This window comes from Pezoporus occidentalis, unplaced genomic scaffold, assembly GCF_034315485.1.
Source record: "Pezoporus occidentalis ecotype Australia unplaced genomic scaffold, CSIRO_AGI_Poc_V1 ctg4, whole genome shotgun sequence".
NCBI lineage: Eukaryota > Metazoa > Chordata > Aves > Psittaciformes > Psittacidae > Pezoporus > Pezoporus occidentalis.
This window is the reverse complement of record NW_026915724.1, coordinates 6691861-6705923: the sequence shown is the minus strand read 5'-3', so window position 1 is coordinate 6705923 and position 14063 is coordinate 6691861. Positions and strand designations below refer to the sequence as shown.

The 14063-nt window shown below is 35.9% G+C and overlaps 1 protein-coding gene across 7 annotated transcripts in view; it reads right to left on the bottom strand.

Moving 5' to 3' along the window:
* The window catches only part of ASPH (aspartate beta-hydroxylase), a 111514-nt gene that overhangs the window by 41032 nt on the left and 56419 nt on the right, over window positions 1–14063 (bottom strand). For all 7 annotated transcript variants that reach the window (XM_062633302.1, XM_062633303.1, XM_062633306.1 and 4 more), the window contains one exon: window positions 7435–7476. In XM_062633302.1, the coding sequence (XP_062489286.1) occupies window positions 7435–7476 (42 nt within the window). The remainder of the gene's footprint in view (window positions 1–7434; window positions 7477–14063) is intronic.

The window sequence follows — 14063 nt, the reverse complement described above, 5'->3', positions numbered from 1 at the left end:
GATCACACAACTGCTAGGGTGATTTGTAGTCCAAATCTGGTTGAGCATTAAAATGGTAATAATTCTTTTATATATCATACTATGGTCTAGCAAGAGTAATACTGAGAATTTTCAATAATGGCTTTGTATGTAAGGATAGGCTTTCTAGCTGGAGACCACCTCACAGAAAACAGTTCCACTGTCACAGCAGCAAACTACAAGTATTATAAGAAACTCCACACAATTTTTTTCTGTTGGGGAATAAACAGGCAGTCTCATACCTTCCTTCTATATTAAGATATAGAAGAGAAGGAAAAAAAACAAACCAAACCAACAAAGCAAACGCAAGAAGAACAACATTTTTGAAGAGGTTATGTATTAAATGTGCAATAAAGTTAACAGCCTCCCACATATCCAATGAAAGATGATGAAATAGCTGTTTTATATACTTATTCTGGAGCATGAAAACTGAAATACGAGGCATATTTTATGTTTTTATGTTGAAAGGCACCTTGTCATCACCAAAGGCAGTGATGGTCTTTTCTACAAAGGACAGAGAAATACCTTTTGAAAAAATAATGAATGCACTGCTAGCTACCCTTCAGACTCCAAGTCTGAAATCACATGAGAAAGTAACCAAATGATTAAAGGTGATTAAAACACGTACTTTTGAAGAATGGTTTAAAAACATTTTGCTAGGGGTGTGGGACAACATTTACATCTGAGTAAGCAACAACAAAGGGGGAAAACATAGTAGTAAAGAGTTTGCTATTGGAAGAGGGGCACTCTGTAAAAAGTAGCTACAGAGATTAGAAGAGTAAATTATTTTCTCTACCACTATGCTCAGGACAAGGAACAAAAGGCTTGAAATTGCTAGAGCAGAAAATTTGGATTGAGCATCCAGAACGAGTATCTCTGAGAAAGCACAGTAGAACAGATTGCTGAGGGTAGTGATGGAATTCTAACTCCCGGAAATTTGTAAGAACAAGCTGAATAAGTATCTGCCAGGCACAGTGTATTCAGTTAAGATCTTTGGTCAACAGAACGGACAAAGTAAGCCTTAGGGTCCCACCCAATCTTATTTTCTACCATTTCTGTAATATACACTGTACATCAATGCGCTTTAGTGCTAAGGTTATAATTACATAGGGAAATCCCATTCTCTCATTTGTTAATTAAAGAAATTCCCCCAGAAGCTCACTGTGCCAGTCATCACTGTGACGGAGATTCCTCCTAGCCTTATGCCAGCAACAGAATATCGAAGTTCAAAACTAAATGGATCAGTTCCAGGTTATCTGATTTGTCGAACAATCATGTGTTTATGTTCTACAGCTTCTACTCATCCACTAAGCTTCTATTGTTCATCTCCTTTCTTTCCTGTCATCCTCTTGTTGAACCTCTCCCTTCTCAACCTCAATGCCCTACCACATTTCCTCTCTTTCATTTCTACACTTGCTTTCAGTTTGTTCCTCAGTCCAGCTCTTCCTATTACCCCCAACTTGTTCTAAGAGAACTGTCTTCTTCCACACCTGTTGCTTACACCCTTCTTCAAGGGCCTTTTCCCCTAAACTCTTTTGCCGAAATCCTGGTTACTCACCACCTATTATACTGCTACGCTCAGTCTCTGCTGTGTACTTCAGAAAATGATTATGGCTACAAGCAGTCAAGAAAGTGACTCAAGGAAAGATGAATGCAAGTGACAAAGCCTCTCTGCTGTCCCATAATTATATGTGCCCCATACCAAATGGTTCTGACAAACATAAGTACCCCTTTTCGAGAAACACTTCACCTATTTCTACATATGATGCAGGACTGTGTTAATTACCTGCAAATTATCATAGCCTGAGCAAGAAGCAGCACAACTACTCAGCTCTGCTGCAGTACCTGACGGCACAGCTCTTTGCTCTCTAGCTAAAAGGTCATTCATTTAGTCATCAGTTGAGCTTGTCACTAGTGCTCTGACAGCTTAAAATTAAGGCAGCTAAGTTTAGGTTTCTCTACGTAGACACCTATACATTGCTGCAACCTTTAGAAATCTAGTCATTACAGCCCATGGAGTCTAAAAAGTGAGTTCAGCATGATGTAAACACCTACTAGGTGATTAGCTGAATGTTCCACTGACTGTACAGATGGCCACTGTATATAATGCAGTTTGGACACCACACCAGCACGTGCATCCACCTGCACATGTCTTGATCTGGAACCGAGTCCCATCCAGGTTGTTCTCCTCATTCACTGCCATTACTGTTAGATACTAACTCTTACTCCACAGACTGTTTGGAAGCCAATAGTGTGACTGAGGAAACAGTTCACTCCTTGCTTTCACGACCTGATCTCGTAGAAAGTTCAGAGCTGCAAGGAATGGCATCAAAGGAAATCTTGCTCAGGTCTGAAAATCTAGATCAGAATATGCCATCCACTTTGAGACATGTGGAGATACAGCAGCAAACAGGGACTGGGCAGGGGATGGATAATGAAATACAGAGGCCAAACATAAATGTGTCTCCACTGATTACTAGCTGGCATGTGCATGTGTGAGCTAATATTTTATAGGTGTTAATACTACATGTTCTTACAAAGGAAAAAAAAAACACTAAGTTCACAAGAAAAGCTTTTCCTTTTATTTTTTCATTTAAACACTGGGGGGCAAAGAAAATATCAAATCAACCAGTGCAAAGTACATCTTGTTAAGCTACTGAATCTATTCCTTGAAACCTTCCAAAAAAACCCAATTTTCAGAAAGGCATTTTCAAGATGAGCTTTCCCAGGGCAAAATATAATTTCAGAAAAGCTACAAGTGATTAAAAGAATGCCTTGTGAAAGCACTCTGAATTACTGGCTCTATTATTAACTTCTGCTCTAAAACCAAAAGGCTAGTAACATTAACAATCAAGTTCTGTAAATCTTCATCTGAAGCAGATCTATATTTTCTTTTAAGTAACTGTCCAGGCAAACAATTTTGCAACTTTTATGTTGATTTTATTCACATAACTATAAAGCAAACATGATTTTGGGATGCTTTACAACTTATAATACAAAAAGATATTTCAGGAAATAACAGTTGAGAAATGAAACTTTTCCAAAATTTCTAGACAAATGTCTTCAAATGATCAAATGTCTGTATGTTCCTGTAGAACTGTGTAGAACACAAAGTTTGAAGTCAGTGTAAAATGCCAGGTAAGCCAATTATGTTAATGTGGTAAGTGCATTCAAACCAATATCATGAAGTACCAGGGGAAAAAAATGTATGGAAAGTAATAGTGACTGGTACACAGTACATGGCAAAAAATTAATTACATCTGATCATAACTCCAAAACAATACAGAACAAACTGGTAGAAATATTGTAACAAACTTGTAGAAATATTGTATCAGAAATAACTAGTAAGAATACTTCTGTAATGGAGTAAATGAACCCTCTCTAGCCTCTCCTGAAAGGGAGGCTAAGGAAAACTTCATTCTCCTAAAAGAGGAAACACCTTTGACCAAACTGATCAGACATCAGCCTGATATCTCAAAAGAGTTAATAATTTCATTAACAAGCACAGAAAATATTGAATACTATCACAATTATCTTTCATGATCAATACAATTTCTTTATGTCCTACAGTTACACCATGCACTTAGCATTTTAACAGCAAGTTATTTTTAACTGGGTCTCAGATACTGTCTACACTGTAAAGACTTAGATTAGTTGTTTTCTGAAAAGATCATTTAAAGAATGGGATACCTTGAACACAACACATAGCATGAACTGATTTTTCCTTACTGACATCCTCCAAACCTCTGATTAAAGGACACATGCACATTTTTGCTCCTGAGCAAAGTAAGTGGGAGGCAACATCACACTGCTACTAAAAATCTCAGAACAATTAGTGCTTATCTCTGAAAACCACTAAGCACTTCCATACACTTAATACAAATCATCTCTCACTCTTGTGCGTTGCAAAAATTTGGGAGCAGATATTCTACAATTCCGTGATTTGATTCTGACATGATAAGCACTGCCAGGAAGAAGGACACCACAAACAAGTGAGCTTGTTAGCTGATGTGCAACTATGGCCAGGAAGAAATCCCAACTGGGACTAGCTAAGGCCATTTTCCACCCATTCTTGCTGCCCTTTTCTCCTCTTCCTCCATCTTTTGCTCTCAGTACTAATACCTTTCCTAAGTCCTCTGCTCTCTTTCTTATGTTCAGAACCTAGGAAAGTGGTGGAGCGGGAGGGCAAGCTTTACCTGCTGCACTGGAGCTGGCAACTTGGACCTGTCCCATACATTGATAGTGATGACTGACATGCTGGTTGGTTCAAGTCTGAGGTCTGGGAAAAAGGGTGCCTTCCACATCAGCTAAATTGTACTGCTTTAATGTTTGGAAACTAATGCTGTAGGATTCAGTCAATGGAGAGGGGCAGTAGACTCCTCAGCGATTATGAGTCCATATTACACAATTGGCATGAGTATTTCTTCTTAAACGTGTCTTTAAACTTCTAGTTCCTCAGAAACAGCAACACCATAACATCCCAGTCTCTGAGGGTGTGGGGAGAGAAAATGAGGATAGAATGACACTGCTGCTTTTCTAACAAACCACCTCATAAGTGGGATTTAACTTGTGGTTAGTTTTTTTATTCCACTTTACCTTATAGTATGTTAAGGGAGCTTTCCTGGCAGCTTCCTCTATCTTGCATCTGCAACTACTGGCATTCAAATCAGAAAGCAGCCACAACTCTGGCTTTTAGTTAATTACTTCATAGGCATAAGGATTCAAGATAAACCACAGTCTTCACAGCCACCTTGAGGACAGATGGTTTCTAGTTTTTGCATTGAAAACTACACTGAAACAATCCTGCTGCACTAACTGTAAGCTGTGCTTATGACTAGCAGGTAAGTTTTGTTTAAGTTCTAAACTGTAGAGGTCGTAACCATATAATGATGTCTTTGTTTCTCTCACATTGACAGAAGTAGACAAGTGGGGGGTGCCATCTCAAAGCCTGATCTGAAATAAAAATCTTCTTAATGTGATGTGGTCTCACAGCCACTCACAGCAAAGGCTCCTCCTGCCAGTTCTCCTTCTTAACAAAGGCTCCTCTTGCCAGTTCTCCTTCTTAACAAAGGCTCCTCTTGCCAGTTCTCCTTCTTAAACCATCAAATTCTAAGGAAGCCATTTCCAGGGGAGCCATAAGCTTGGTTTTCTAAACCCCCTCCTATCCCTGCTGCGATACAAATTCAGTAATAATGCTCTTGGCAACTTGTGGAAGGGTGCCTTAGAAGACAAAGATAAAGATGATCACCGTCTGTAATATTTCCAATTAATTTTGTGACCTTCTGTTTTACTAATTCCACCCAAACCCTCCCTCAAATACTCCAACCTTCCAAGTTCCAGTTTCAGTTATGGGCTGAAAAACATGTATATACACATTAGCTGACCAATCACTTCTACCCACAATTCAAAAATTTACCCAAGTAATTGTCCTCTCTCCTCATACTAGGCCCATATAGTTACCCAAATTAGTTTCTGAAATTGTGCTGCTTCTCAGTGGGTGCTCAAATGAGAATTTGATGATGATGAAAAGCTCTGTCACTGTCCTGTTGTTTGGGAAGCTCATTAGGTGAGATACAGATAGTGTAAGTGATCCACTTGGTTTATGGGGTTCTATAAATGATAACTTAGAAGATATAAAAACAAGTAACCGTATCTCAACAATTTAAAGCCAGTAGCACTACAATAATTAAAACATCCTTCTAAACTGTACTGGCAGAACAGGCAACACCTTTATAATCAGCTTATCTGCGGAAGCAATCAGACAATAAAAACTGAGGCATTTTAGGGACTAATAAGGCTGTGGAATCTAATGACTATAATAAATCTTTAGCTGCAGTTATTCCAGAACAATTTCCCTTGCAGTAAAAAGTATTCTACAGGGTTTTCTTCTGAAATTACTATTGGCTGGTCAGATGCTGATTGCAAGAAACAATTGTGGAATGATAATTTTATTTTTGCCAGGCATTTCCATCATTCACCTCTCCCTTTCATCATGGAATCTTTTGGCTTCATTCAAAGGTTAGAATCAAGCAACCGTTTGACAAGACCGGGAATAAATTTTTTCATTGACTTTCTGTACAAAAATACATGCTAATATTCTGAAGTCCTATACATTTAGTTCAGGATGGTGTTGTGCAGCAGTTTTGGGCTTTGAGAACTACATTTCTATGAAGTACAACATCAGTCATTCTGCCCAGAGCTCATTTTTGATGCAGGCTACAACTAAATATGTAAGTAAATCAACAGGTAGTATGTATACCCTTAAAAGTAGAGCTTACATGGGTGGAACTCAGCCCATTCAACTTGATGTGATAATGCTGGAGGTGAGCTAAGCATGTAAGCTCTTCCCATAGCCAGTGGAGCTCTGGATAAGGTTCTCAGTCAAGTTTAGGTGGCAATTCATCTCACCCTACAGCAAAAAAAACCTACATTTAGCCAGAACTGCATATAACCTCCACAGGTTATGCAGGTTACAGGTGTCACTTTGGACATCCTACATACCATATGAAAAGATAAAGACCTATAGTAAACTGAGGTGAATGTTGACCCTGGTATCAGAATGACACTTGTGGGGCTAATTGTGGAATGACACCATCCTAAGCGTGGCTTATGTATACCTCTGTCCCTGATACAACACAACTGTGTGCTCCAACTTCATTTTCACTTTCATGTTTTATCAGTTTTGAAAAGTGAAAATTATTGTAACTACCTATGCTGATATTCAGTGTATGAAAGAAACAACTCATTGCAAAAGAATGATTCTTCCTATTATTATATAAATTCTTTACCAATATAAATGAATATTCAATACATGCCAATATAAGCAAAAATCAGATAGACTCTGATCCCAATGAAGGAGATAGTGCAAGCTCCATGCAGTTACAGGGAACACATGGTGCCATCACCAGTGTGATTGTAAGGAGAACAAATTCACAAATACTCTTAGCAAAACCTCACTTTTCAACCAAACCTGCCTCTGCATGTTCCTAAGCCTTCCTGAGTTGACAAGGACTGATTTTAGTGCCACCTCTCTCCCCAGGCTTAGTACAGCAGACAGTGCTGAACCCAGCTTTTTTGGCTGGGCAGCCCAGGTTGCCTCTCACCTCCAGATGCAGGAGGGGGCTGGTGACCTCCTGAGTCCTAATCTAGGAGTATAACACTGAACATTTGACTCCCGAAACAGCAGAAGTTTTTAACAGCAGCCTGTGACAATGTAAGAGGGGAGTATCTTGATGTCAGCTTTGGAAATGTCTATCCACTTACAAAAGCAAACACGCTTTGGATGTTTATTCAACTCCAGTTTATCTACATTGCCCAGGAACAAAGCTTCACTACTATTTGATATGATTTAAATCAATCCTCTCAGAAAGCATGCTTTTGAATTTCAGAAGAACAGAATGTTAGTTTCAGACTTACCTTTTTCTGTTTTGTCTTGTTCAGTTTCTTTTTCACTTTTCCCTAGAATATTAAAAATATTATTTCATTGAAATAAATTTATGTTAACTGTTTATGATAAAAGATACAATAAAATGCAGCTTACATGCAAAATATCACTGGGCCAAAAACTTTTTTATTTTTTGAAGTAACCATAGATTACTGTCTGAACTATATAGTCACATAAAGCTCTTTCTCTACAGACACTTCAAATATTACCTTGTTGCTCCTGTCACAAAAGATTTGATAAACTTTTTCCCCTTAGATATTTGGTAGATTTCGATGATACGCATTTACAATGCAAGCTATTTTGCAAGGAATAAAAAAACCAGTTCAATAAGTAAAAACTCTTGGGACCACTAGCTTACTACATATATTTATGATTAAAATGCACAAAATATTAAAATCATTTGGGAACCCAGGTCGCATTTTCGGAAGTGACTTGGGAACTTGGAAGCTTTGGTCTTGCTTCACCTTTTAAAATAATTTAACCCATGAATACTGTAAGCATCTGAATGCACAGGTAAATATTAACTAAGCACAAGAGTCTGCAGCAAAAGATAGACTACATACTGCTCCAAAATCACATACACTCATATTCTGAAGGTAGTACGTAGACACAGGCTTGTTCTCTCCTCTTTTTCTCCTCTCTCAGCACTTTTTGATCCTGCCCTACTCTGTAACATTTAAAGCATCCTGCCACACAATTCTAATATTCTGTTTCCAGTTTCATCCCAATAAGCTTCCAGTATTTCCTCCCAATAAGCTCAAGTGAAAACACTAAAACAAGAGGTCAGTTGGTTTTTCAGTTATTTTCCTCTCTAACATATACTCTTTAATTTTGAGGTATACTTATATCTAGAAAAAACATTTTATTTCATTCCTAAGTCAATTAAAGACAGCTTGTCAGGATATTCAATCAAACCGACTGCTCAGAAGCTTTATATTGTGAATACACCAGATATAAACACTGAGAACCTTTGCTTTTTTTCCTGGAGAAACTGAGTTATACACACACAAGAAATCAAACTATTTCACGTTCTAATTTGACCCTTTACTACAAGGTGACAACTACTACTACAGAATGTGCGGACAGTACAAAAGATTTTTATATTCAGCACAAAGCAGAATAAGTATTAACTTGATTATGATATGGTAAATTAAATAAATACGGCCACATTAAAAGTCATTCACCTCTTCAATTGCATCATAAAATCCAGATTGTAAATTAAACTGAAAGAAATGACAAAAAGATCTATAGAGCCAGTTACATACTATGCAATAACCTGGAGAAGGAATATTATTACTATAATGGTGTATTAACGAAAGCGTGTTTCAGTACTTGCTAAAATATTGGCTTGGTTATTTTTGCTTGTTTTGTTTTTTGTTTTGTTTTGTTTTTTTTCTCATATACCACACAATACATAAAATGGCCATGTCCATCTGTATGGCATCAGAAATACAGTATTTTTAAAAAGAGCAATAATGCAGCTCCAGATGAAACACAATGGTTTATATACTCGTATTTCTACTATTTTTAGCAACTAAAAGCACATGAACAAGTCATGACAGGATAGTAAACCATTATATAACATGCTACTTAGCCATCCATTTTCTCTGAATCTTTTGCCTTATCAGCAACAGTTGATATTCTCACCTGACATCTCCTCTTTAATTCCCTCTACTCAGTGACCATCTTCCACCCATCTTGGGCAATCATGTTATTTCTGCAACTTCTCTTCCATCACAGGAAGAACGAGGTATGAACTAATCACTCTATAGCCTGCTCCTACCTCCCATTTCTTGCCTAGCTTCACATTTCCTTACTGAGGCTCACGCAACATATAACCCTACAGCTCTCTACACCTATCTATGCACTAGGATCTATTCTCCAAATTCTCAGACTTTTTTCAAACTGTATTCTGCTAAATTAGCATCTGCTATTTCTGACAAAGGTTTAAAAATATGCTCTCTCAAAGATATGATAGTAAATATCATATAATCTTGATACAGGGATATGATAGTAAACCTTGAGACTACTTTGTCATTAACTTCAACAAAAAAAATTTCCTAGCTCTTCAAACCACTCTCATCCATTACTCAACTTCTGTTTCCAGCAAAATAAATCTAGTTCAAGATCAGACAAAATTGTTTTAACCAATCTCTACAGTCTAGGACTGCTATCACTGTGTAACGTATGCACCAGGTATTCCCAAGAAGGTTTCTATTATAAAGAATAAATTTATCTTTCATATAACAGTATGTCTATAAATATTTGTGAGTGCATGTAACCATGACCCAAATGATTAGCCAACTGAAAATAGTTTCAGACCTTGTAGCAAGAAACCAAATCAACACTGTAAGTGTACAATACAATTTGTTATTTAAATGTACATAATTTTCGAAACTCAAAATTACATAATGATATTCAGTAAAAATATGACATTTTCCAGTCTCTTTCCTATATTTAATCTTATCAATTTACTTCTTAGAAAGAATAGGGTCATGATACAATACCTTTCCTATCACTAAGAATGAGAAAGTCACTTAAATTCTTAATATTAAAATTAAACTTTAGTATTTTATTTAAATTTGCTTTCCTTATTGATATTTCTTTCTGTAATTTTCAGAAAAGCAACTGAATCCAAGATTTCACAGATTCAGTGAGATATAGCAAGAAGCAATGTAGCAATGTGAAAACATAAAAATGAAATCTTTTTACTTTTCTTGAACTACTGTTCTTTATTCAGCAGCATTTCATCATAAAAATATGGAGGTGTTTGAAAACTGAAAAGATCAGGGAATACTTTTGCTTTAAACCAAAGAACTGCAAAGACATAACATCCTTGCTAGATTTCTGGTTTAAATTTTGGACCATAACCCAGAATACTTCTCTATGAAAGGTAGATATTATACTTCCCACACACATTTATGGCTGTTAAAGACCGATATCTCATCCTTTTTAGTTACAAATAGAAATTATATATCATGGGCAAAACTCAGGCCAAACTGGTTGCAAAAAGAAGAAACACAATACAATTATTGAAGACACAGACCTTAAAGAAATGCCCATTTCCTTCACACAATACCATCCAGAAAAAAAATTCTTCTACTTGCTACATTTCTTTCTCCTTGTAAATAATATCTCTCAAATATATTTTTAAACATTCCAAATTGTAACTTTGAAAAATAATAATGTTCATTAGTAGATGGGGCAAGTATTTATCCCCATAATTAACATCTACCACATTTTAGAAAAAATAATGACACTAGAAAGACAAATAGATTCTTCTGTGTTTTATTGCAGCCAAACATTAAAACAGATTAAATATACATTTTTTAATCGTTCACTTGACCTTGCTCAGCTTGGCATATTTTTGTAAACATGAAGCACGTAAAATCACATACCCAGTTACAAAATACTTAGAAGTTGATCACAGCATAATATATTCTCACATCCCATAATTCTACAAATAGGCTGCCACTGTTATATCAAAAGTCTTCCATATACCATTCTAAAATTATTCCCAAGCTTCCTGACAGAATATGGCTTTGTAAAAATTATTGCTCTGCAATTCACAATCACAGGTAATTTTACCAGAATATCCCATCCCAAAGCACATCACAGTCTAAGAGTATTATTGCTTTCCTGAAAAGTCTAAAGAAACCACTTTGGGACATCTGTGTTTGTTGATCAGAGGTACCACTCACTTAAGTGGAGTCTTACTGAAACGCCAAACAAAAAAAGGCAAGCATATATGATGCCCCTTTCACTATAAACGTTAGCAACTAAAAACCTGACTTCAAAACAGTACTATGGAAGTTTAAAATTTCCCTGTCAAACAAAAGGCAACCACCTTTAGGGTTACCAAACTGATTTTATTTTATCCTTCAAAATTTATCTTATTTCTTCTAACCTCCTATTTCAGGCTTAGCAATTTCCTAAAATCACAGCAATCATTCCTGAGCCAAAAAGGAACACATGCAAAATGCCAACAACAACAAAGTCTTTGTAATTGTGGAACAGCAGCACAGAACAGGTAAAAAGTACACCTGTTACGTTAAAATTCTAAATCACTTGAAGTCTAAATATCAGACGTACCATTTACAAGAGCATTTATGATGTTAGGTCTTAAATTTTGATATCCTGTTTTCTTAAGGTTGAATTTTCAATTTTTTTAAATAGATTTTACACGTTGTATTTAAGCAAATTTGACTTAAAATAATTCACTGTATAGAAAGCTTACTAAATTCAGCATTATTTCTTATTATTTTTATTATTTTACTGAATTCAACTTGATTCCAGCAACTCAGTTTCACTGCAATGTACAGACTCCCTGCCAAGCTATTACGCAGTTTCTATACATTTTTGCTTTAAAAACCAAATGTTAATAAATAAAAGGTTTGAATTCACACATAGAAAAAAGTAATTTAGTAAACTGCCTTTTTACTACCATGAATTAAACACACACATTTTGTACCTTATTAGACTATTTTAAAAATACCTGAAATTCATGTAGTGTAACTGTTGACATAACATCAGTGCAAAGAGATGCAACTCAAACTTCACAGCATAGTGTGTGCCTGATTTGTGTTTTCACTAAAATGCAGTTAGGCTGTATGCTATATCAGCAGTTGTAAGACATCTAAGAATTCATAATATTATATGTCTCATGTGACCAAACTGCTCTGTACATACTGTATGAATCCACAACAAAAGATATATACTAAAATCTGGAAAAAAAAAAGTGTACTTGCTGCTGCATTATAAATAGATTATTAACAATTGCTTGAACAGCACATCAGAAATGTAGCTCAAAGTCGCAACTCCATCACAAACACAGAAGAAAAATAATGAATTCACTAAACTTGACCAAGGGGGGAGAGGGGAGAAATCAGACAGGAATGTAAATTAAACATTCAAGTGTTAAAAAAACCTTACTAAAATGACAGTTGGCTAAAACCCATTTACAGTATCTTAGTGTTCATTCTCCAAACCCTGAACTGCTTGGTAATTACATCATAAGATCTATTACAACCATCTGCTCCCCTTTTGTAGCGTATGGTTAGGGCTGGTCCTCCTGATGTAGGGACTTTTCTTTTGAAGCTTTAAGTATCTGAAAAAATAAGGGGAAATCTATATTAAAGGACCAACCAAAACACAACTTACTCTAGAACAACCACAGAAAAAAAAAATCTTAAACTTAAATGCTAAAAAATGCAACTTTGTATCGGATTAGTTAATTTGAAAAAGCTACCATTTCTAGGAGCTATCATAATGAATATGCACAAAGTTGCTAGGTAAGGTGGGAAATATAAACTTTTAAATATTTACCTAAGCAGTAACTTTTTTCCTCAATATATGGCACTTCATATACCTTGTAAAGGAAATCTAGGCCATGGCACAAATACATTAAACTCACTAGGGGTTTTTTATGTCAAGGACACTCAAAATGGGAAAAAAGGAGCCAGGGAATGAGGAAGGGTCAAAGTTCTAAAGCGGAAACTTTTCTACAGGTAAAGGATTTCAGCAGTAAAATAAATGTAGATGAAGTGGGAAGGGGGTGGTGGAACAAACCTTAGATATTTTAAATCTGAACATTTACGAGAGGGATCAAAATACTCTAAGACAGAGAGAGTAAAAATATCCCCAAACCTATAATATGACTCCCTTAAAATAGGTCTTCAGCAAGTAACCCTCCCTGCCAGTGTAAAACAGGATTAGCAAAAAATCTTAAATAGGAAATATTTCAAGCTGACCTCTCATACCACTTAAGTGCATTAGTTTACAAGATTACAGACTACAACTACTTCAAATAGCCTCCTGCTGAAAAGAAATACCGGTAATTGTTTTAGAAGCAAACTTAAAAGAATTGGAAAACCATACCTACAGATACCTAAGGATGCAGTTGCCTACTGTATTTATTTTGTGCTATGCCCTGAAGTCAGCAAAAAATTTCAATTGCATTCTGGCATATTCAAGTCCCACACCCAATCTCCTCACTGGGGATATGAGAATGTTCCTCATAACTAAATTAATCCTATCTCCTGTTTTCTTTCCAAAACAAGTAAGATCCTATGTTTCAGATAAAATGAAACAACAGCTTCTAACCTGATAAAAACTGGTGCCGTCATGCTTCAAACAAAGTTGTACGTATTTAAATTACTGAAGAATAAGAACTTTACAGTGGTATTTCTGAACATCCTTTATGCTGCCTGAAGATATGTTTATTATATAAACAGCTAAAACCTTTCATATATGTAAAAAGCATATATATATGCATATAAACATGTTCTTCATTCAGAAGAGAGTTCTCAACTGTCTCTAGTACAATGAACTTTACTAGTATTATTGCTGACGTAACAGGAAATACTAGCTTTGAATATCTGAGAAATGAAATCACATGAACAAAAAAAGGACTTCTGTTAACAAAACCCTCTCATACTGAATCCTCCATCACAAATAATAATGAAAATCCCAAAGTAATAAATATGAATTTTGCAGTCTAAGAGGAATATGTGAGAATAATGTTGCCTTCAAACTGAATTTTTCACATCCAAAAAAGGCAGGTAAACAACTAATAGCAGGAAAACATAATAACAGTAGTAAA